The 22,704-nt window shown below is 42.6% G+C and overlaps 1 protein-coding gene and 2 long non-coding RNA genes across 3 annotated transcripts; 1 reads left to right on the forward strand and 2 right to left on the reverse strand.

The window, feature by feature from the left end:
- Positions 1-189: 189 nt before the first annotated feature.
- LOC115191631 (heat shock 70 kDa protein-like) lies at positions 190-9,260 on the reverse strand. The gene is made up of 2 exons (XM_029749417.1): positions 9,048-9,260; positions 190-957 (listed from the first exon to the last, which is right to left on the reverse strand). Exons 1-2 carry the CDS (start codon positions 9,258-9,260, stop codon positions 505-507), a joined length of 666 nt encoding a protein of 221 aa, XP_029605277.1. The 3' UTR covers positions 190-504.
- A 5,182-nt stretch (positions 9,261-14,442) lies between these two features.
- Positions 14,443-19,108, reverse strand: LOC115192144 (uncharacterized). Its single transcript, XR_003877885.1, has 3 exons — positions 18,463-19,108; positions 18,000-18,166; positions 14,443-14,744 (listed from the first exon to the last, which is right to left on the reverse strand). It is a non-coding gene; the product is annotated as an uncharacterized LOC115192144 (long non-coding RNA).
- LOC115192143 (uncharacterized) lies at positions 18,886-22,449 on the forward strand. Its single transcript, XR_003877884.1, has 3 exons — positions 18,886-18,946; positions 21,137-21,267; positions 21,511-22,449. It is a non-coding gene; the product is annotated as an uncharacterized LOC115192143 (long non-coding RNA).
- Positions 22,450-22,704: the final 255 nt, after the last annotated feature.

The following is a 22,704-nucleotide window of genomic DNA, read 5'->3' on the forward strand; positions in this document are numbered from 1 at the left end:
TCTTCACCTGCTCTTCTTTCTGGTGGTTTAGCCATCGATCAAAGTTTTGTTTACAATATTTCATGGTATTGTGTATAAAAAAAAAAACGTTTTATGTGAGTACTGAATCGGTTACGATGAGAAGGAAACAGCCAGCAGACCTATACACTTATTTCAATACATTTTATTTTCAATGTCCAGCAATGCAATATGGTATGAAATGACATTAACATCAGCAGTGTGTTTTCTTTCATATTTTAATATGTAAAAAAGTATTATTCTCCACCCATTTAGAGAAAAGGGTTATCTACTGTCTCTTTACAGTTCAACCAATACATAAACACTTCCCGAATAGCTCTGAGCTATAAAAGGGCATTATAATGTCGAGCAGTAGAAATGAGTATTTCCTGAACAGCAAAACGTATTCAGTGATACTGTACTAATGCATTTTGAAAAGTCCATTATACAAGTCCCTCACTTTAGTCAACCTCTTCAATGGTTGAGCCTTGGGAGCTGGCACCAGAGCTAGACCGTGTCGGTGGTCATCCCTCCTTGCTGGTACAGCTTGGTAATGATGAATGAAGCTCGTGCTCCTTTGTTGTTCTCCAACCAGAAAATGGCCTGGTTGCACCTGCCCACCACTTTCTTCTTGTCCTCCTCGCTGATCTTGCCTTTTATGTTGTCGTCCTCAATGCTGCTCTTCATATTGAAGGTGTACAACTCCAGGGAGTTCTTTGCTGCAATTTTCTCCCTCTGTGCATTGTCCTCAGCTTTGTATTTGTTGGCATCCTGCAACATCCTCTCAATGTCCTCTTTGCTGAGCCGCCCCTTGTCGTTGGTGATGGTGATTTTGTTCTCTTTGCCCTTGCTCACCGCTGATATGTTCAGAATGCCGTTGGTGTCAATATCAAAGGTCACCTCAAGCTGAGGGATTCCTCGTGGGGCAGGGGAGATTCCAGATAGAATATTTGGTTTGCGCTAACAAACTATAATGATGTTTTAGCTTAGGCTTTGACTACACAATCAACATTGCATCATTTTATATTTCTATAAAGCCTATAGCCTAATTGTTACAGCCATTTATGAAAATAATGAAAGTTACTTACAGTTTGTCAACGTAGAGGTCTTGTTGAAAGGTATAGGGCAGTAGCCTAAGGTTGCTCTTCTCTTTACTTGCTTTCTTCTCTCTTTAGTGTTCACATTGAGTCAATGTTTGAAACTGAACGAACTTCACCAATTTAGATCATCCTTTTTGATTTCGACATTTCTCAACTCTGACTACACTGTAGAGCTCTACTACCCGACCTGACCCCGTACAGCGCAGTACAGTCATATCTGACTAAGATCATAACATGGTGTCATAAGTGCTTCAATCTCTTCAAATAAAAAAAACAGGAGAAATTATTTCACCGAAAATAGTAATATTCCTTGAGTTTTGTCGGAGTTTAGAGTGACGAAAAGTAGCTCAGCTAACTACTCTCTCATCTCGTTATTGAGCAGAACAGCCCAAGCGGAGCCGACGCTGCCATGGATACTCACAGACCCAGAGCCGCCATAAGCAGAGCGTATGCACAGTGAGCAGTGTGCAGAGAGCGAGTGAGACAGAGAGGAGCAGCTAATGGATTTACTAATAGAGGAAGTTATTTCTGATTTTGGGTTTCGGGCAGGGCCGGGCCTTAAATTTGGCAGAAGCAAATCGGGCCTGGATAGGGTAAGGCTTGAACGTTGCGGGTATGGGTAAGGTTCGGACTTAAAATTTAAGCAAAGCAGGGCTCTACTATACTGACCAATAAGTTCACAACTTCCTGTGCGGGGGTCTTTCGGTTACAGAAGCACGGAGACCTGTCCAGAATTACTTGTGGAAGAATATTTGTGCCATGAACTTTTACAAATCAATAATTTATTATTATAAACTGGGTGGTTCGAGCCCTGAATGCTGATTGCCTGAAATCCATGGTCTATCAGGCCGTATAGCTAATTACATTGGTAACCAGTTTATAATAGCAATAACGCACCTTGGGGGTTTGTGGTAGATTGCCAATATACCACGGTTAGGGCTGTATCCAGGCACTCTGTGTTGAGTCGTGCTTAAGAACAGCCAATAGCCATCGTATATTGGCAATATACCACACCCCCTCGGGCCTTATTGCTTAAGTATCCAACGTTGAATAACATCTAAAGGCAATTATAATTACTCATAGATCAATTCATTTAAAATATTTGCGACTAGTCGCTTTATGGACACCACGATTGAATCAGATAACCCATTGCACAGACTCTACTGCAGGTGGCGGTAATGAAACTTTTGTCACGCCGCTCAGTGGATAAACGAGCAACCGAGCATGCGCGCTTCATTGTTTTGTGCTGTTCCGTAACAAGAGAGTATGTGTGGAATTTTGTTCGGACAGGACAGAACAACGACTTTCATAATGCGAAAATGGCTAAAATATCATTGCTGCGAGTGCTTCTCAATGAACAATTAACAGCAGCTGCTGATGAGATATTTGGGGCTGTTAAAACGGTGGCAGAGTACCAGGAAGAAATCTATCGTTCAAAGGAAGAGAACGATAAGCTATGGAGGCTTCTTGATATCGTTCTAAACCAGATATAAAGTTGCATAGAGCAGGTTAGTGACGTTAATTGATTAAAGTGTGTGTATATGAAACATTTTAGCAGGGCAAACTGTTAGAAAATAACTCAACAACCAACCACCCATCCACCCAGTAACCTATTCATAACCAATAGCAATCTAATTTCACCTAAGTTTATGACCCCCATAAATATCTTTCCCCCTTTTCTCTCTCTACTCTACAGATTTGACTCTTAGAAAGCCCTTTTAACATAGAGTCTGGTAACATCAAAAGGTTTGGAAGGGAACCATATTTCAGTAATCCAACCAGTTGAAAGTATACGTTGGTACTTAAAGAATATGATGTCAGATCAGTTGTCGTCTAAGACATTATTACTGATGATAGGACGACAAACTGTTTCTTGGAAAGTCTACACATTCTAGTTATCAGATTCACATGGAATTGTTGTGCAATTTAAACATTTAAATATTAAACTATTTGTGAAAAGATGAAGTGTAATTTTAGCTTCTAAATGAGAGAATTGTTTTCCTAAGTGAACTACGCTCACAGTGGCCCCGCCCAAATGAACAGGCATTGGTTGTGAACTATGAAACACGCCCTTCTCTCCACCACTACAAAAGCCCATTGACGAAAGTCAACCTTGTGTTCCCGATGATGTGAGGACTGCTGTCCATACGTTTAAAAGGGCTAATATCAACTACAGAACTAAGCCAACCTCAGCGTGAGCTCTGGTTGCGAATGGTTGATCAACTACAACCTAACGAAATTAACATTGTGTTCCCAGTGACGTGAGGACTGATGTCCATATGTTTAGAAGGGTGAATTTCAACGTCTGGTGACGATCGACGCGCTGGAAGGATGAATTGCGACTATACCAGCCAGAATATAGCATGAGCTTATAGTATGGCAACTTGGTATGAACTTTTAACTCTTATTCACTAAAGAAGTGATACATCCTAGACGTCGAGTTAGCAGCAGCAGCAGCTGTAAACGTGGGCTAGGAAAGGACAGAATCTCTTCAGGAAGACAGGGTACTACAATGTATTCGTTCTACCAAAAGACATTCTTCAAAGAACAAGGGAGATCTCTACTGGGATATGCAATGTCATTTTGTATTATCAGGGAACAATCTTGGCAAAATAAGACAATTGATATGTTATTAACTTGAGGTACAAAATTCAAAAGGCACTCGCACATCTGAGCAATCTTATTGCAGGTGCATGGCAACAGTTGAAACAGGATGAAGGAAAAAGGAAACCGCACACTGCTCTTGACATTAAATATCAGTGATACTAAGCTTACGTATCGGCCTCACAGCCTTCGTCAGAGCTTGAGGTACGAAATAATGTATAAAAGAATTGGAACGTTAATGACATCTCCATGGGTCCACCTTGGGGGGGGTCAAAGGTCATACCTGTATGTATTTTGGGGTATATTGATGAGACAGAATGGGCAGCATTGGGATGCGCTTTATTATCACATAGTTATCATTTATGGTACTACACCAAACTTCCCACAGAACAAGGAGACCCATTGGAAAAGTTTCATAGTCATCATAAGATTTAATATAAAAAGCAGTCACAACAGCCTATTTTCAAGTTGGCCACCATTCATTTCAATGTGGAGGAACTGAATAGATTTCAGGGCATAGATCTGGGTGTCATTTTAGACGAAAATGTAAAAAAGGGTCCGATCCTTATTCATTTAATTGTTTGTATATCAGGACCTGAAGCAAGGATATGCATATTCTTTAGAGGTCGACCGATTAATCGGAATGGCCGATTTCAAGTTTTCATAACAATCGGTAATCGGTATTTTTTGCCACCGATTTGCCGCTTTTTAAAAAATATATAAATATTTTTTAACTAGGCAAGTCAGTTAAGAACACATTCTTATTTTCAATGACGGCCTAGGAACGGTGGGTTAACTGCCTTGTTCAGGGGCAGAACGACAGATTTTTACCTTGTCAGCTCAGGGATTCAATCTTGCAACCTTACGGTTAACTAGTCCAACGATATAACCACCTGCTTTACATTGCACTCCTAGGAGCCTGCCTGTTACGTGAATGCAGTAAGAAGCCAAGGTAAGTTGCTAGCTAGCATTAAACTTATCTTACAAAAAACAATCAATCATAATCACTAATTAAACTAGTAATATCATCAACCATGTGTAGTTATCTAGCCTGTCCTGCGTTGCATATAATCGCTTAGTTACACGTTGCTCCAAAGTGTACTGTCATGACTGTCTTGATCAGGTCAGGGTACAGGAGACCACAACCCTACAGATTATCTCCCAAACCCCCAACAGAGGAGGAGAGATCTAGGGGTCTGAAGATGTGGGGGTTTTATGACCCCTCACGCCCATGATAAACCTTAGGCCACAGAGAAATTCCTTTGTCCTCACTATGGAGAACTGGCCTCAGAACATCAAACATGCATTAAAGGGACTTTGGAACAATGGTTTCCGTCAGCCACAATGGTGGTCATGACGAGAGATGGAATATAAAAATGTATGTAATTTTGTATTGTTATTAAAGGTTAAGAGATTACGTTATGAAAACATTGTACCTTTAAGAGTTTTCCCAGTATATGCCTGATGTTTATACATTGTACGTTGTGTGGAAAATATCCAAATCAAAGAGAATGTTTTGGTAAGGATGAAATGTGAAGTTAGTGTCTAAAATTGGATTTTAGTAAAATCTAGGCCTTGTCCCTTAACTTGGTACGCCCAGAGAATTGCCCTAAAGGCGGTTACGCCCACTTCTGACCCGAGGGTATAAGACAGGAGAGTGAAGAATTAACATATCAGACTAAGTGACCCCAAGCTGCAGCGAAGGTCTAACAAAGTTAACGAACCCCAAAACAAAACATAAGGTTGAAGACAAAGAAATATTTTTCTACACGAGCTACGGACGAGTAGCTGTGTCTAAGCGGGTGAATTCAAGCCGAACCACCTAGCCTCCACTCTCCATTGAATCGTGGTATCTACACTGTTCCATTCCTAAGCTGTGAGCTCTGAGCTACAGAGCTGTCTGTCCTCAGAGCTGTCTGTCCTTTCAAAACAAGGGCGAGGGATCAGACCACTAAGCCAAGAAGGACACTGACATCGTGAGGACAACCAGAGAGTTGTGCCGGAGAAGTGCGTCATTGAGAAGCCTAAACGACCCACGCGGAGCTTCCCACCTGAGACCTCCAACACGTAATTACATCATTATATTCTGACCCATAAGAGCGGCAGTTCGGGGAAAGGCTAGGTTTAAATAAGCATAGCTGATAAATGAACATTCTCTCGTGTACGTTCTTTGTTTCTCTCTTTGAAATCCCCATTTTGGGTAACGCGCCATAGTGTGTTGGCCCGTTATACTAAGTCCTAATCAATAGCCTAGACTGTGTTTTGTGTATGTGTATTTTTATCATCATTTTAGCTTGCTAGTAAATAAATAATCAACTAAGATTGGTGTGGTAAACTCATTGGTGTAGCCCGGGTTCGTGCAGATTCCCGGATTATGCGACGTTCAGACATGAAACTATAGGTTGATTAATTTAGCGACTATTGTAAAATTGATATTCTTTGAGTTAATTTGGGAAATAGAAACTCAATAAAACTAATTTTCCCATGGTGCCCCAGGTTGATGAGGTAATAATTGCTTGATTCATTGCTTAATTCATTTAATCACGCAATTATAAACCGTTAATCATTCGATGAGCAACAGTCGTCACATTTACTAATACAACGTCACGACAGTACCTAACCATAAACATCAATGCCTTTCTTAAAATCAATACACAAGTATATATATTTTTAAACCTGCATATTTAGTTAATATTGCCTGCTAACATGAATTTCTTTTAACTAGGGAAAATGTGTCACTTCTCTTGCAACAGTGTCAGGGTATATGCAGCAGTTTGGGCCGCCTGGCTCGTTGCAAACTGTGAATACTATTTCTTCCTAACAAAGACAGCGGACTACGGGGGATGATTTAACAAAAGCGCATTTGCGAAAAAAGCACAATCGTTGCACGACTGTACCTAACCATAAACATCAATGCCTTTCTTAAAATCAATACACAGAAGTATATATTTTTAAAACTGCATATTTCGCTAAAAGAAATACAGGTTAGCAGCCAATATTAACCAGGTGAAATTGTGTCACTTCTCTAGCGTTCATTGCACGCAGAGTCAGGGTATATGCAACAGTTTGGGTCGCCTGGCTCGTTGCGAACTAATTTGCCAGAATTTAACGTAATTATGACATAACATTGAAGGTTGTGCAATGTAACAGGAATAACGTTTTGTTTGAGATGATAGTTTCCGGATTCGACCATATTAAATGACCTACGGCTCATATTTCTGTGTGTTGTTATAATTAAGTCTGATTTTATAGAGCAGTCTGACTGAGCGATGGTAGGCAGCAGCAGGCTCGTAAGCATTCATTCAAACAGCCCTTCGCAATACATTGCGCTGTTTATGACTTCAAGCCTGTCAACTCCCAAGATGAGGCTGGTGTAACCGATGCGAAATGGCTAGCTAGTTAGCCTGGTGCGCGCTAATAGCGTTTCAAACGTCACTCGCTCTGAGACTTGGGGTAGTTGTTTCCCTTGCTCTACATGGATAACGCTGCTTCGAGGGTGGCTGTTGTCGATGTGTTCCCGGTTCGAGCACAGGTAGGAGCGAGGAGAGGGACGGAAGCTATACTGTTACAGTGGCAATACTAAAGTGCCTATAAGAACATCCAATAGTCATTACATTACATTTAAGTCATTTAGCAGACGCTCTTATCCAGAGCAACTTACAAATTGGTGCATTCACCTTATGATATCCAGTGGAACAACCACTTTACAATAGTGCATCTAAATCTTTTAAGGGGGGGGGTTAGAAGGATTACTTTATCCTATCCCAGGTATTCCTTAAAGAGGTGGGGTTTCAGGTGTCTCCGGAAGGTGGTGATTGACTCCGCTGTCCTGGCGTCGTGAGGGAGCTTGTTCCACCATTGGGGTGCCAGAGCAGCGAACAGTTTGGACTGGGCTGAGCGGGAACCGTGCTTCCTCAGAGGTAGGGGGGCCAGCAGGCCAGAGCTGGAAGAGTCAAAAGGTATATGAAATACAGATCGTATAGAGAGAAATAGTCCTATAATAACTACAACCTAAAACTTCTTACTTCTTAAATAAAAAAAATAAAAAAAATAAAAATTTTAAATATATATAAAAATAAATAAATCGGCAGCGGCTTTTTTTGGTCCTCCAATAATCGGTATCGGCGTAGAAAAATCATAGTCGGTCGACCTCTAATATTCTTGATACCATTTGAAAGGCAACACTTTGAAGTTTGTGGAAATGTGAAATTAATGGGGGAGAATATAACACATTAGATCTGGTAAAAGACAATACAAAGAAATCATGTTTTTTTGGGGGGGGGGGGGGTTCCCCCATCATCTTTGAAATGCAAGACTAAGGCCATTATATCACTTGAGTCAAGGTGCAATATAGATTTTGGCCACTTGATGGCAGCAGTGTATGTGCAAAGTTTTAGACTGATTCTATGAACCATTGCATTTCTGTTCAAAATGTATCACGACTGCCCAAATGTGCCTAATTGGTTTATTAATACATTTAAGTTCATAACTGTGCACTCTCCTCAAACAATAGCATGGTATTTTACTGTAATAGCTACTGTAAATTGAACAGTGCAGTTAGATTATCAAGAATTTAAGCTTTCTTCCCATATCAGATATGTTCATGTCCTGGGAAATGTTCTTGTTACTTACAACCTCAGGCTAATCACATTAGCCTACGTTAGCTCAACCGTCCCACCGGGGACCCATCGATCCTGTAAATAATTGGTGTAATAAGGCTAAAGACTGAAAGTGTGTGTTACTGTGAGGAAAATGCTTAAAGGTGTCTCAGTATATGTATTTTGTAAAATGATTACCAGAGTGTCTGCTAAATTACTCAAATATAAAATGTAATAATGGTAGAAATATGACAAATGCCAAAAATAAGGTCAGGTTAAGACGGGCTTAGGAGATCATATACGTTTTCTTCTATGAGATAGTATTAGTCATTTAACATGACCTTTATCAATTATGAAGCCTTTATGTGCATGAATCCTTTAAAAAAATTAAGTGTAACATTTCCTAAGCCTGTAAGTAATTTTCGGCAATAACAATAAAAAAAAATACAAAAACACCATTTATTACCCCATAGGCTGTTGAACGAACCATGGCGGAGTTAGTGCCTACATAAATACACCATTACTATTTATCGCTATAGCTGGAACAGGGTGCTGGCTGGGTGAAGTGGCGTCCCCTGGGTTGCCCCAGCCCGTGCAGGGAGCAGGCTGAATGTAGTGGCGCCCCCTGGTGGCCCTCACCCCCTTCTGCTTGGGGCAGGGAGCTGCCTTGATGAAGCGGCTACGGGCGGGGGTCGGACCCCCTGTCCTGGGGTCGGCTCCAGCCCTCTCGGGGTGCTACTAAATTCACCCACTGGTGGCCACGGGCAGGGGACGGGCCCTCTCTCCGGTGGCCCCCCCTGGTTTGTCCATCCCTCTCTGGCTGTCTCCCCCCTCTCTTCCTGGTGAAGAGAGCAGGGTGGATGTAGTGACGCCGCCTGGGGGTCGAGTGCATGGGGTCGGACCACCTCTCCGGGGAACGCCCCTGCCCTCTCTGGCCCTCTCCCCCATCTCCCTGGTGCATGGAGCTGGCTGGATGTAATGGCACCCCCTTTTGGCCATGGTGGGGTCAGCACCCCTCTCCAGGGGTTGGCCCCATCCCTCTCTGGCCCTTTGTAGGGAGCTAGGTGATGTAGTGGGTCCCCCTGGTGGGTCCCCCCTCCCTGGGTCTGCCTCAGATCTCTGGCCCTCTCCCCCATGTCCCTGGGGGGAGGTAGGCACTCCTCTCCGGGGGTTGGGCACCCCTCCCTGGGTCTTCCTCCCCTCCCTGGGTCAGCCTCAGCCCTCTCCGGCCCTTTCCCCCATATCCTTGGGGAAGGGAGCTGGCTGGATTGGCCCCCGTTCCCGAGGGTCGGTCCATCCAGTCTCTGGAGCGAGACTCTAGACAGAGTCTCTGAGTTAGAGCATCAACATCACCTGTAAATGCACACTGGACAGGTGTAATGAACACGTGTACAAAAAATGACATTTGACCCTTGAAAAAAGCAAGTGAAAAATGATAATTACAAGTTTTAAGATGTGTTACGGGTAACACGATTTGAACCTTTCGGCCTTCCATAGCTTCCTGAGAATTCCGCTTGTGCAGAATGCCATAGTTCATATGCACACCACAGATTGGGTCTTGAAACAGGTGGTCATGTAAAGTAAGTATAACAGTACTCTTTTTGCGTTGTGTACAATCAATTATCGACACGAACTCAACTTGTAGCACCAGTCATGGAGATTTATTCTGATAGAAACAGCACGTCATGCAATGCACGGCTCACCATCCAACTCTGCACTCAGGCACTGTACAAAATATACAAACCCCGCCACCAGACACAGTAAGTTGCTAGCTAGTATTAGGCTGGAATTCTTTACAACAAAATGCACCACAAATATGCACAAAAAACACTACATCTTATGTGTGGTGTTCTAATAACATTTATAAACAAATTGATATAAATTGTACATTTAAATCATCACTTGGGAGTATAAAAATCACTTGACGTACAGTGCTTTGCAACCAACAACTTACCGCTGGTTTGGTGCTTGTTCACTGGGACGATTGTAACTGAAACATCCTCCCTCATAAGCAAGCTACGCAAACCAGCCAATAAGATGCCATGTTGAGTAGGTGAAGGTAAGAAAAAAATAAAACCAAAAACCCATTGGCTTAACAATAAAGTGGCAAAGGGAATCACCAATATAAATAACCCTGTTACACTCCCCCCTACTGAATTCCACTTGCAAACAAAAATAATAAAAATACAAAACTGCACTGTGCAAACATACCAGGTACAGAGACACTACAGAATAATCCAGAGAGAAAAAAGGATATATATTTTTATACTACCTAATAGAGAAAACTAAAAAGCTGTGTATATGCTTTAAAACAGTCACTAAATATTCCAGTCATTAGACTATTCTCCATGAGAATTAGAGTGAAAAGTGGTTGATCAATCCCCTTAGTCCTCATAGGTAAACATGCCTGTTACATGTTAAGTACACTCAGCGACTTTAGAAACATCCAAGTAATAAAATAAACTACCATAAGAGACTTTACCATATACGTCACATTACCATCCTGCAACCTCTAATCATGGTCACAATTATGTAAAAACAAAACATGTCAATACCATTGACCCTCTATTCACATTAACCTTCAAGAGCTAACTTTCTGCTGATTCATAATCTCAATCAGTCTTGACACTGGTTTAAATAGTTTTCCTGCCCTTGACCTAATACGACCCAGAGTACCTTCAACTGCATAATTAGTGACAGTGTTGTGTACTGTTGCAATAGTGGGTCTGTCAACACAGTCAGTGTGTAACTGATCAGGTAAGGATTGGTCCGAGTTTGGTAGGTCAGTACAGATACTGTAAGCAAACTGGTCAATTAGCTCACTCACTACACTGTTACGGTCTTGGTCAGATTCTTGAAGACTCTGATCAGCACAGACCTTCCAGCTGCAGTACATCTTCCACAGAATCCAATGGTGGAATATCCTGAGCATCCAAGGATTGCACATCACCCTCCAGGCTTGTGTCACCTGTTCCTTCAGAAGGCAACTCCGACACCCACACTTTTGTTCTGTACTCAGCATCATCATCCACTGCAGTGTCCATGGCAACTGAGACCACAAGGCCATCATTCATGTCCTCAGACTCTGTTAACCCAGACATGTCTGTTCCATCATCAACGGCAGCATAGGGAAGAGGAAGAAAGTTGACTGGCATGATCACGTTGCGATGTACCTTCTTCTCCTGTCCAGTGGAGGTGTTCTGAATCTTAAAAGCGTGACTGTCAGCATTCAATCCAGTGACAAGGCAGACAGTATCCTCCCAACGGTCAAGCGAGCTTCCGCTTTCCGCACTCCCTCTTGTTAGCCAGCAACACTCGATACCCAATCTCCAATGGTGCTCCTCTGACTCTTCTGTCATACAGGTCAGCATGCCTCGACAACTGCGTCGCTGCAGATGCCTGTGCTGTATTCATGGCTTCTTTCAGATCTCTCCTCAAAGACTGAACAAACTGGTCATAGTCGACAACTTCTGGGTTCTCTATGACAGAGCCAAAGACTATGTCAACAGGCAGTCTTGGTGTCCTCCCAAACATTAGCAGGAAAGGGGCAAAGCCTGTGGTCTCGTGGATTGTACAATTGTATTCAAACGTGAGGGACTTCAGCGCCTGAGGCCATATGTGCTTTGCTCTCGTCGGCAGGACCCGGATCATGTTTCCCAACGTCCTATTTATCCTTTCACAGGACCCGTTCCCCATAGGATGGTACGGCGTGGTGTGAGACTTCTGAACACCTGCAACACTCAACAGTTTGGCTGTTAAAGCGCTCTCAAAGTTGGCTCCCTGATCCGAGTATACGGCGAGGCATCCCGTAGACACAGAAATAGTTGTTCCATAACTGATGAGCTACTCACTTAGCAGACTGGTTCGGACACAAGAAGGCATGAGCCAATTTGGTAAAGTGGTCAGTAACAACGAGCACATCCAAGGACTTGTTTGAAGAATCTTATGCACACTAGTTCAAGAAGCTCAGTTGTTATTATGCTCTCAACAGAAGCTCTTGCTGGCAGAACATCAACATCGGTCTGCTCTGATGGCATAACAGCCTGTGGAAGCTGTGGCAACAGCAGTGCATGCGAGCCCACTTCACCCACCCAGCACCTGTGTGAATGAAGAACAGCTGCAACTTCATGTCTTGATAAAGCACCAGATGGAGAGTCAACAGTAGCCTGACAGCTAATGACCACTTCGTTGGAGTCAGAGGCTTTGTCAAAGGGGTGGTTGGACCAGCGAAACATCTTGCACTCTGTCTGTGCGCACAGCGTTAGCTTCAGCTAGTAAGGTCTCGTACGGGACCCTTGTCAGGCGCTGGAGTGCACTAGGTCGTACGAAGGGCTCTCTGCTCAAAACATCTGCAACAACAAAAAAATTCCCCCAGGGATGTACTTGATGTCAAACTCGTACGGTGCCAGCTTGGCAACCCATCTCTGTTCACAAGCATCAAGCTTAGCTTTGGTCAGAATGTATGTCAAGGGATTATTATCCGTCCATACCGTGAACTGCTGTCCCCGTAACCAGTGGTGGAACTTGTCACAGATAGCCCATTTCATGGCAAAGAACTCGAGCCTGTGCGCAGGATACCTCGACTGCGCATAACTGAGGGACTTGCTCGCAAAGGCTATAGGTCTCGCTGTAGCTCCCCGTTCCTGCACAGCACCTAAGCCGTTGCTGGACGTGTCAACCGAGAGTAGAAAGGGTTTGTCGAAGCTGGGGTGGGCCAACAAAACCTGGTCCAGTAAGGCTTGCTTTAGCTGGAATAAGGCCTGTCTGCATTCTGTTGTCCAGTCGGCAGCCGTCAACTTCCTGACAGGTGAGCGTTGCTTCTTTTTCCATCGTGGAGCCTTGTGTCCAGTTGTCAACCCAGAGGCTTTGCGATGGTCGGGCAACCTTCAATGAACTGTTGGTAATACGCCACCATCCCAAAGAATGACCTCAATTTCTTCTGAGATGGAATGTCAGTGCCATCTTCCATCAGATCAGCTTCTGTTAATCCTTTAATGGCCCTCGCCTTCTCAGGGTCTGTAGCTACACCATCTGCACTAATGATATGCCCCAGAAACTTCAGACCTCGAGAAAAAGGCATTTTCACCTAAAGCAGCCAGCACGTCAGCCTGGTGAGGGAGTGGGTGAGCGTCTTTGATGGTGCGAGCATTGAGCAAACGAAAATCAGTACAGAGTCTCAGGTCTCCCGACTTCTTCCATGCAAGGACAAGGGGTGAGGCGAACTCACTACTAGACCTCCTTATGATTTCATGTTCTTCCATCTCATTCAATGCTTGCTTGAGCTTCTCATAATGATTTGGTGAAAGGCGTTGGTAGGGCATCCGAAAGGGTTTCTCATCACTCAGTTGAATGCGATGAAGACATCCGGAAGCTTTTCCACAATCCAACTTGTGCCGGGAAAAAAATGGACTGGTACTCAGCTATGAGCTGGATGAGTTTCTTCTTACCAGCAGGAGACACTTGACAGGAGTCGATGTCAATATCAGTCAAACCTAAGTCACGTAAGACCTCAGGACGGCTTGAACTGTCAGGTCCGTCAGTATCGTGACGTTGGCTGGAACCATCATCAGTCAGAGTCAAGTCATCTTGGCAGTCAGTGAGTATATCAGCCGTTCTCTGCACTTGCTGCTGTAAGACTGCTGATGAATCATCATTCACACATGAACAGTCAAAGTCCTCTAGAGCCATGCAAGGAAAGACATTGGCTAGAGTGGCGTTTCGTCTCAATGTCACTGTCTTCTGAGAAGGGTTTATCACTAACAGGAAGCTACCCATCCCCCCGCAACCGAGTTACTGTCCTCCCTACCAGGATTGACCTTGGTGTTGACCTTGAACTGCTGGGTTCAATGAGAACAGCACTGCCCGCTGATAGATTGAGTGTTTTGTAGTCTTCCCCAAACCAAGTGCTCCTGCATAGGCTCTAGAGTCACAGCCCCTTTAAGTCTCACAGTTCCAACTTTGTCAGGTACTTCACTGTCTCTCCATCTCTCCACATTAGCCATCATGTTGATTCGCTTACACACAGGAGTTTAAACCCTCTTCCAGAGATCTCCATTAGTCTTCAGGTGGCGAATTAAATGCTTTAGGAGATTTCTGCCCAAGACATGGCCCATTAGACCTCAATTTGCTCCTATTCCCTTTATGGAACTGACGGTTAGAATGTTGTGGCCTCTGCTCCAGCACACGCTCCAGCATTGCAAGGATATGTTCCATTGGTTCAGCTGAGCCCTGAATAGTCTGGGCTGGGGAAGGCAACACATTAGGTAATTCCATGTGGGGCCTCACAGCAGGCATGGTGAGTGGCATGACAACACCAACTTCCTGCTTCATTGTTGCGCTGGCTGGGGTCACCTTAGATAAGTGAGAGTACCTCTGCTCCCTCCTGTATTCATCCAACCTCATGAACATCTGCAGCGGTCCACTGCTGTAATGGCTTGCACTTAACCTGTTTGGGATAGGGGGCAATATTTTCACGGCCGGATAAAAAAAACATACCCGATTTAATCTGGTTACTACTCCTGCCCAGAAACTAGAATATGCATATAATTAGTAGTTTTGTATAGAAAACACCCTAAAGTTTCTAAAACTGTTTGGTGTCTGAGTATAACAGAATTCATATGGCAGGCCGAAACCTGAGAAGATTCCATACAGGAAGTGCCCTGTCTGACAATTTGTTGTCCTTCTGTTGCATCTCTATCAAAAAATACAGCATCTGTGCTGTAACGTGACATTTTCTAAGGCTTCCATTGGCTCTCAGAAGGCGCCAGAAAGTGGAATGGGGTGTCTGCTGTCTCTGGGCGAAGAACAGCAGCAGAATTTGTGAGTTGTCAGCCTGGGGACAGTGAGACAGAGGCGCATTCACGAGAATTCTCAATTTTTTTCTTTCAGCCTTTGAATGAATACAACGTTGCCCGGTTGGAATATTATCACTATTTTACGAGAAAAATAGCATAAAAATTGATTTTAAACAGCATTTGACATGCTTCGAAGTACGGTAATGGAATATTTTGAATTTTTGTGTCACGAAATGCGCTCGCACGTCACCCTTCGGATAGTGACCTGAACGCACGAACAAAACGGAGCTATTTGAATATAACTATGGATTATTTCGAACCAAAACAGCATATGTTGAAGTAGAAGTCCTGGGAGTGCATTCTGACGAAGAACAGCAAAGGTAATCCAATTTTTATAATAGTAATTCTGAGTTTAGGTTGTCCCAAACCATGTGGGTGTCAAAATAGCTAGCCGTGATGGCCGGGCTATGTACTCAGAATATTGCAAAATGTGCTTTCGCCGAAAAGCTATTTTAAAATCTGACACCGCGATTGCATAAAGGAGTTCTGTATCTATAATTCTTAAAATAATTGTTATGTATTTTGTGAACGTTTATCATGAGTAATTTAGTAAATTCACCAGAAGTTTTGGGTGGGTATGCTAGTTCTGAACATCACATGCTAATGTAAAAAGCTGGTTTTTGATATATATATATATATATATGAACTTGATTGAACAAAACATGCATGTATTGTATAACATAATGTCCTAGGAGTGTCATCTGATGAAGATCATCAAAGGTTAGTGCTGCATTTAGCTGTGGTTTGGGTTTTTGTGACATACATGCTTGCTTTGAAAATGGCTGTGTGATTATTTTTGGCAGGGTACTCTCCTGACATAATCTAATGTTTTGCTTTCCCTGTAAAGCCTTTTTGAAATATCAGACAATGTGGTTAGATTAACGAGAGTCTTGTCTTTAAAATGGTGTAAAATAGTCATATGTTTGAGAAATGTAAGTAATAGCATTTGAGGTATTTGTATTTCGCGCCACGCTCTACCATTGGATATTGGTGAGGCGTTCCGCTTGCGGAACGTCTGTCCTTAGATAAGTGACAGTTCAGCGTTAGGGCAATGTCTGATGAACATGACCGTGAGCTCACGAGATGGGTCTTCAACACTTTTCTTCTGTATCTTTAGAGAATCTTCAGCAACCTCCATAGCCCTGTTTAGTCTGAGCCAATAGTCGAATGGTTGTTCATCAGTCAGAGGTAATGTGGCATAAAAGTCAGCGAGGGGCATGCTTGAAAAAGCAGTGTCACTAAAATGTTGTTTCAGTATGTCAAAGATGGGACTTGGGCCTTTAGATAAATCAACAGAGAGATTGCTGCGTATGTCCACTTTAACAACAATGCGGGCCCTTCCCATAAGTCTACCCATAACCTCATCTGCTTGGTCCATCACAGATACGCCCCTCTTACGCATCTAAACCATGACCATATCCTCCCACTCATGCACTGTGCACTTTTCAGAGCCGTCCCCCCCTAAAGTACACTGGCTCCCTGATAGAGTTCAATACCAGGTTCAGGCCTGACACATCCATACCCCTAGAGCTGCATGCATTCCCCATAACATTGTCCCCAACATGTCCAACTGTTGCCTTTGACTCCAAACAGGAGGCAATGTTCTCCCCAATGGAATGACCAATCTGCTGTACTATGTCTGCTATGAAATCCATGGAGATTTCCCCACTCCCTGTATTTGGCAAACCTCTTTCATACACATCCTTGGGCGTTTCCATGGGTAAACTATCATCAAAACTCCCAAAACCCTCCAGTTTAGACATAGGTGTTCAAGCAACTGGAATTTTGGCTGATCCCCTACCAACAGATGGTGACAGATTAAATGTCAGGAAACCCCTACCTCTCCCAACACCTTCCATCTTTATACCGTAATTTCCGGACTATTGAGCGCACCTGAATATAAGCCGCACCCACAGAATTTTTTTATTTTTATTTTGAACATAAGCCGCAGGTGCCTACCGGTACATTGAAACAAATGAACTTTACACAGGCTTTAACGAAACACGGCTTGTAACAACAAAAAAATTTGCAGTAAGCTTTAGTTGTCTTTTTGCACTGAGTCAATTCCTCACGCTGCTGTTTCCAACGTCTTATCATCGACTCATTAAGACCAAGCTCCCGTGCAGCAGCTCCATTTACTTTTCCAACAGCCAGATCAATCGCCTTCAACTTGAAAGCTGCATCATATGCATTTCTCCGTGTCTTTGCCATGATGAGGGTGACAAAATGACTACCGGAATCAGAATGATGGGAAGTTTGAGAGCGCTCGATTTAATCTAAACAGTAAACAAAAAAGTTGTTTGACCTTAACCCGTTCAGCAATTTCATTGGTCTAATGAAAGCTTCCATGCCGCCAAAAAACTGAGCACGTCACAGAATGTGTTTTTTTGGAGAAAAAAAATGTAAAGTGGGAAAAATCCATATATTAGCCGCGTCATTGTTTAAGCCGCGAGGTTCAAAGCATGGGAAAAAAGTTGCGACTTATAGTCCGGAAATTACGGTAATGGGAAATCACAGTAAAATTAAAATAGCACACACACACACACACACACACACACACACACACACACACACACACATACACATATTACATATACACACATTCTAAACTCACGTACAAATCTAACCTACATCTAGTACACTGGTAAAACTCACCCTAGTTATATCAGATATGTTAGAAATGCAAATAAACAAGTAACAAAAGTTATCGTTTATCCGTGAAGAGAAAGTCCCAATCAATATAGAAAGTCTCAGAGAAATCGTCAATTTCGATAATAAAACGTTGCAGTAGCGCCCTCTTGTGGCGAAATGCGATATCGCCATAAACTGCACCAGCAAAGTCTTACCTGATTCTCCAACGGCAACCACGGCGAAGTTCTGAGATGGAAATCCAGCGAAGGATGATCCGATCCAGAAGAACGGTCACTGCACCACTGTAACAGTACTCTTGTGTTGTGTACAATCAATCATCGACACAAACTCCAACTTGTAGTACCAGTCATGGAGATTTATTCTGATTGAAACACCACAAAATTTCACGTCATGCAATGCATGGCTCACCATCCAACTCTGCACTCAGGCACTGTACAAAATATACAAACCCCCCCACCACAGTAAGTTGCTAGCTAGTATTAGCTGGAATTCTCTACAACAAAATGCACAACAAATATGCACCAAAAAACACTACATCTTATGTGTGGTGTTCTAATAACATTTATAAAGAAATTGATATAAATTATACATTTAAATCATCACTTGGGAGTATAAAAATCACTTTTGACGTACAGTTCTTTGCAACCAACAACTTACCGCTGGTTTGGTGCTTGTTCACTGGTACGATTGTAACTGAAACATCCTCCCTCATAAGCAAACTAGCCAATAAGATGCCATGTTGAGTAGGTGAAGGTAAGACAAAAATAAAGCCAAAACCCCATTGGCTTAACAATAAAGTGGTAAGGGGAATCACGGATATAACCCTGTTACATAAGCAGGTGCAGGCGCTAAATTACGTTAATCACGTTAAATTAACGTCTTCACGCACTAAGTTAACGCCTATACACGTCAAATAAACACGTGTAAATGTGCTTGCAGGCGGTCCAACATGCGCTAAATAAACGGCTGCAAGCGGTCCTGCACAATCAAATTAACACCTACAGCTGCTAAATATACACCTACACACGGTTCTTTAATATGCAAATTTTACTAGCCAATTTCCCTAGCTCCTCCTTTCAACCAGATTTCAGTTTGAAGGAACTTCCTTTTCCACTGCAAGCAGAGTATGAACCTTTACAAGGTAATGAGTTTGTCTTAGAAAATTGTTGTTACTGAATCATTAGTTTTTCAGCTAGTTTACAGTGGAAGGATCTGTTTCTCATCACTGGCTATAAAATTCAATTAACATTAATCTATCACCAGGATCAGCAGTGTTTAGCATAAGCTAAGTCTGATACTGGTTAGCTAATTTAGTTAATGTCGGTAGCCTCAAACCCCAGCCATATTATATCATATAGTTAGCCTCAAACTCTGCCCACCCATACTGCTAGTTGCAGTGACTCAGTGAGCGGTGCTGTCTTGTGTTTTATTAAAAGCCCTGCTGGAAAAAAACAGTCAACATGTGCTTCTACATCTTCATTGCTTACTGTTCAGGATTTTAGGCTGGGTTTCTGTATAGCATCGGCTGATGTAAATTTATAAATAAATGTGATTGATTGACTTAAACAGCCACGGAAACACATTGGACTATGTTAATACTATCAAGGTAAATTACATACTAGCAAGTGTCACACCCTGATCTGTTTCACCTGTCCTTGTGATTGTCTCCACCCCCCTCCAAGTGTATTTAGCCCTGTGTTTCCTGTCTCTATGTGCCAGTTTGTCTTGTATGTTTGTCAAGTCAACAAGTGTTTTTTTTTCTTCTCTGTACTCCTTTTTCGCTTCACTTCTCTTTGCTAGTCCTCCTGGTTTTGACCCTTGCCTGTTTTCTGGACTCAATTCCCACCTGCCTGACCATTCTGCCTGCTCTGACCTTGAGCCTGCCTGCACTTTGGTACCTACTGAACTCTGAACTGGTTTTGATATTTTGCCTGTAAACAACAATTCTCTTGCCTACCCCTTTTTGGATTAATAAACACTCCAACCATCTGCATCTGGGTCTCGCCTTGTGCCCGTATAAGCAAGATTGTTGCTTGAATGCAGGGCCAGGAATACATAGATTAGACAATGGGAATACTTCAAAAACATCCTGCTCATAATCCTGGTAGTTTTTGATTTTTGGGCTATTGTCTTATTTTTCTTTATCAAATCAAATTTTATTTATATAGCCCTTCTAATATCAGCTGATATCTCAAAGTGCTGTCAAGAAACCCAGCCTAAAACCCCAAACAGCAAGAAATGCAGGTGTAGAAGCACGGTGATTAGGAAAAACTCCCTAGAAAGGCAGAAACCTAGAAAGGAACTAGGCTATGAGGGGTGGCCAGTCCTCTTCTGGCTGGGCCGGGTTTAGATTATAACAGAACATGGCCAAGATGTTCAAATGTTCATAAATTACCAGCATGGTCAAATAATCATCACAGTAGTTGTCGACGGTGCAGCAGGTCAGCACCTCAGGAGTAAATGTCAGCTGGCTTTTCATAGCCGATCATTTACATTTTACATTTTAGTCATTTAGCAGACGCTCTTATTCAGAGCGACTTACAGTAGTGAATGCATACATTTCATTTCATGCATTTTTTAATTTTAATTTTTTTTTACTGGCCCCCGTGGGAATCGAACCCACAACCCTGGCGTTGCAAACACCATGCTCTACCAACTGAGCCACAGGGAAGACGATCATTGAGAGTATCTCTACCACTCCTGCGGTCTCTAGAGAGTTGAAAACAGCAGGTCTGGGACAGGTAGCACGTCCAGTGAACAGGTCAGGGTTCCATAGCTGCAGGCAGGACGGCCAGGTGGACTGTGGACAGCAAGGAGTCATCATGCCAGGTAGTCCTGAGGCATGGTCCTAGGGCTCAGGTCCTCCGAGAGAGAGAAAAACAGTAACTAAAGGAAGACAAGCTACCTAAATGTGACTTATTGGCTAGTACTGACGCAGGACATGTTTTTGAGTTACATTTTTAGTCAAAAGCCTTATATTTAAGCAAAACAACAACTGAAGGTAGGCATCTTCTTCAGCCTGACTGGCTGTCATTTCAATGCTAGCGTTAGCCGCGCCAGCTCGCGATTAGCATGAAGACACTGAAAGCTCACATAAAGCAAGTTTGGCTAGTGACAACCTTGTAAAACCTTTGCTGACATCTACAACATAGCTTTAGAACAGAGTAGACTTTAATGTGCACGTTCACTTTGTTTTTGGAATATTTACATTCCATTGAAGCCTATTAGGGTCAAATAACTTCAGGCATATACCCAGTACTATATATTACTGCTTCAAAGGAATAGGGTTCCCATTCCTTTCGCTTTATTTTCACACAATTGTGTCTTGCAGAAGGGAACCATGAAGAGGAGCTTGGAGTGGGCAAGGGGGAAGCTGATAACGCAGCAGAGAAGACCAGATTCATCAAGTGTCACAGTTAATTCTGGTGATTCTCACTTGGTTGGCATGCACAACACGTCAAGGTATGCAGCATTGAGCCCAATCAAATATCCAATGTTATTAAAACATGTATCCCAATCTACGGTCAAGCAGCGTTTAATGTCAGTTGTGTGTTAATGTTATGAACTACAAACAATCTATGGTTCTTGGAGTTAATGTGTCAATTGAAAGTGACTACAATTAGAAATTATTTTAAAACCACTGTGCCAGTAAAGATTACAAAAAAAAGGAATCTGCTCTTATGGTTCTGTTTACATTTTTTTCAGACACTTCCATCCGACACTCTTGTTAATGTTTGACGTCAGGCAAAACGTCTTCAGCCACCGTAGGATGGAGAGCCGCTGGTTGGCATTTTTGACTGTAGTGTCTGTGGGTGTACCAGGAAAGGACGATTGAAGTTATGTTCCCATGATATCGAAGCTTCCCACTGCAGCCCAGTCAATACCGATTTTAAAAACTGGAACAATAGATATCATGTAGCAAAAATTCACTGGACCAACTCCGGTTTGCCTATTGTCCCAGCAAATGTCAATTCTACATTTTACATAAATCAGAGGGCGTTTTCTTTTATAGCTCTGCTTTCAACACCATCCTGACTCCCAAACTGGTTAGCAGACTCAGGTCTCTGGGGGTAAACCCTGTAATAACAAATTAGATCTTTTACATGATCACAAGAACGTGTATCCCCAGAATGGACCCAACACCTAAACATGCTGACGACACTACCGTGATACACCTGATCACCAGTGATCATGAGTACATGAAGGAGCTGTGGGACCTGTCATAGTTGTGATAGGACAACAGCCTCAGCGTAAGCAAAACAAAGTAGATGGTGAGACTTAATGACCATTCTCCCATCTACTGTACATTGACATGGAGATGATCAGCAGCTTCAAGTTCCTGGGCACCCTGATATCCCTTTCTGCCCTCAGTCACTTCACTCATAAAGTCCCACCAGTGCTTCTCCACTACCCTCATCAACTTGCTGCACCATGACCTATGTACCAACTAGTGTATATTTTTATTGCCATAACACATGTAAATGGAATGCCCATATTTACTGTAATATTTATGGTAACATTGCACATATTGTAATATACTCCCTTGACATTCATGACTTAACTACTGTTCATAATGCTCAGTTTACCCACTAAGAAATCATACATTTATTAAAATATTAAAGCTGCATAATGTATTACTGTGTCCAATTGACTCTGGTTGGTTGTAATGTTTTAGAAAAGTTTCACGACACAACTTTTTTTGTTGTTGCTGATGGACAATCCTGTCGGAAACTTTGATAATACCAATCCTTTTGGGACACATCACCAATTAACATCGGCTGCAGTATTCCGAACTTACTAGGTAGTCATGCAATAAACATTTAGAATAATTTCCCTTAAATGAATTCCCTTTAAATCTAATCAAATTTGATTTGTCACATGTACCGAATACAACAGGTG

Source organism: Salmo trutta, chromosome 4 (genome assembly GCF_901001165.1).
Source record: "Salmo trutta chromosome 4, fSalTru1.1, whole genome shotgun sequence".
In the NCBI taxonomy this organism is placed as follows: Eukaryota; Metazoa; Chordata; class Actinopteri; order Salmoniformes; family Salmonidae; genus Salmo; species Salmo trutta.

Bases quoted from the DNA above. Each gene is read 5' to 3' on its own strand.
- LOC115191631 (XM_029749417.1), bottom strand. From the start codon at position 9,260: ATGCACCAGGGAGATGGGGGAGAGGGCCAGAGAGGGCAGGGGCGTTCC. The intron at 958-9,047 runs GTGAATTTAGTA...ATAGTTTGTTAG, and splicing joins CTGCCCGTGGCCACCAGTGG to CGCAAACCAAATATTCTATC.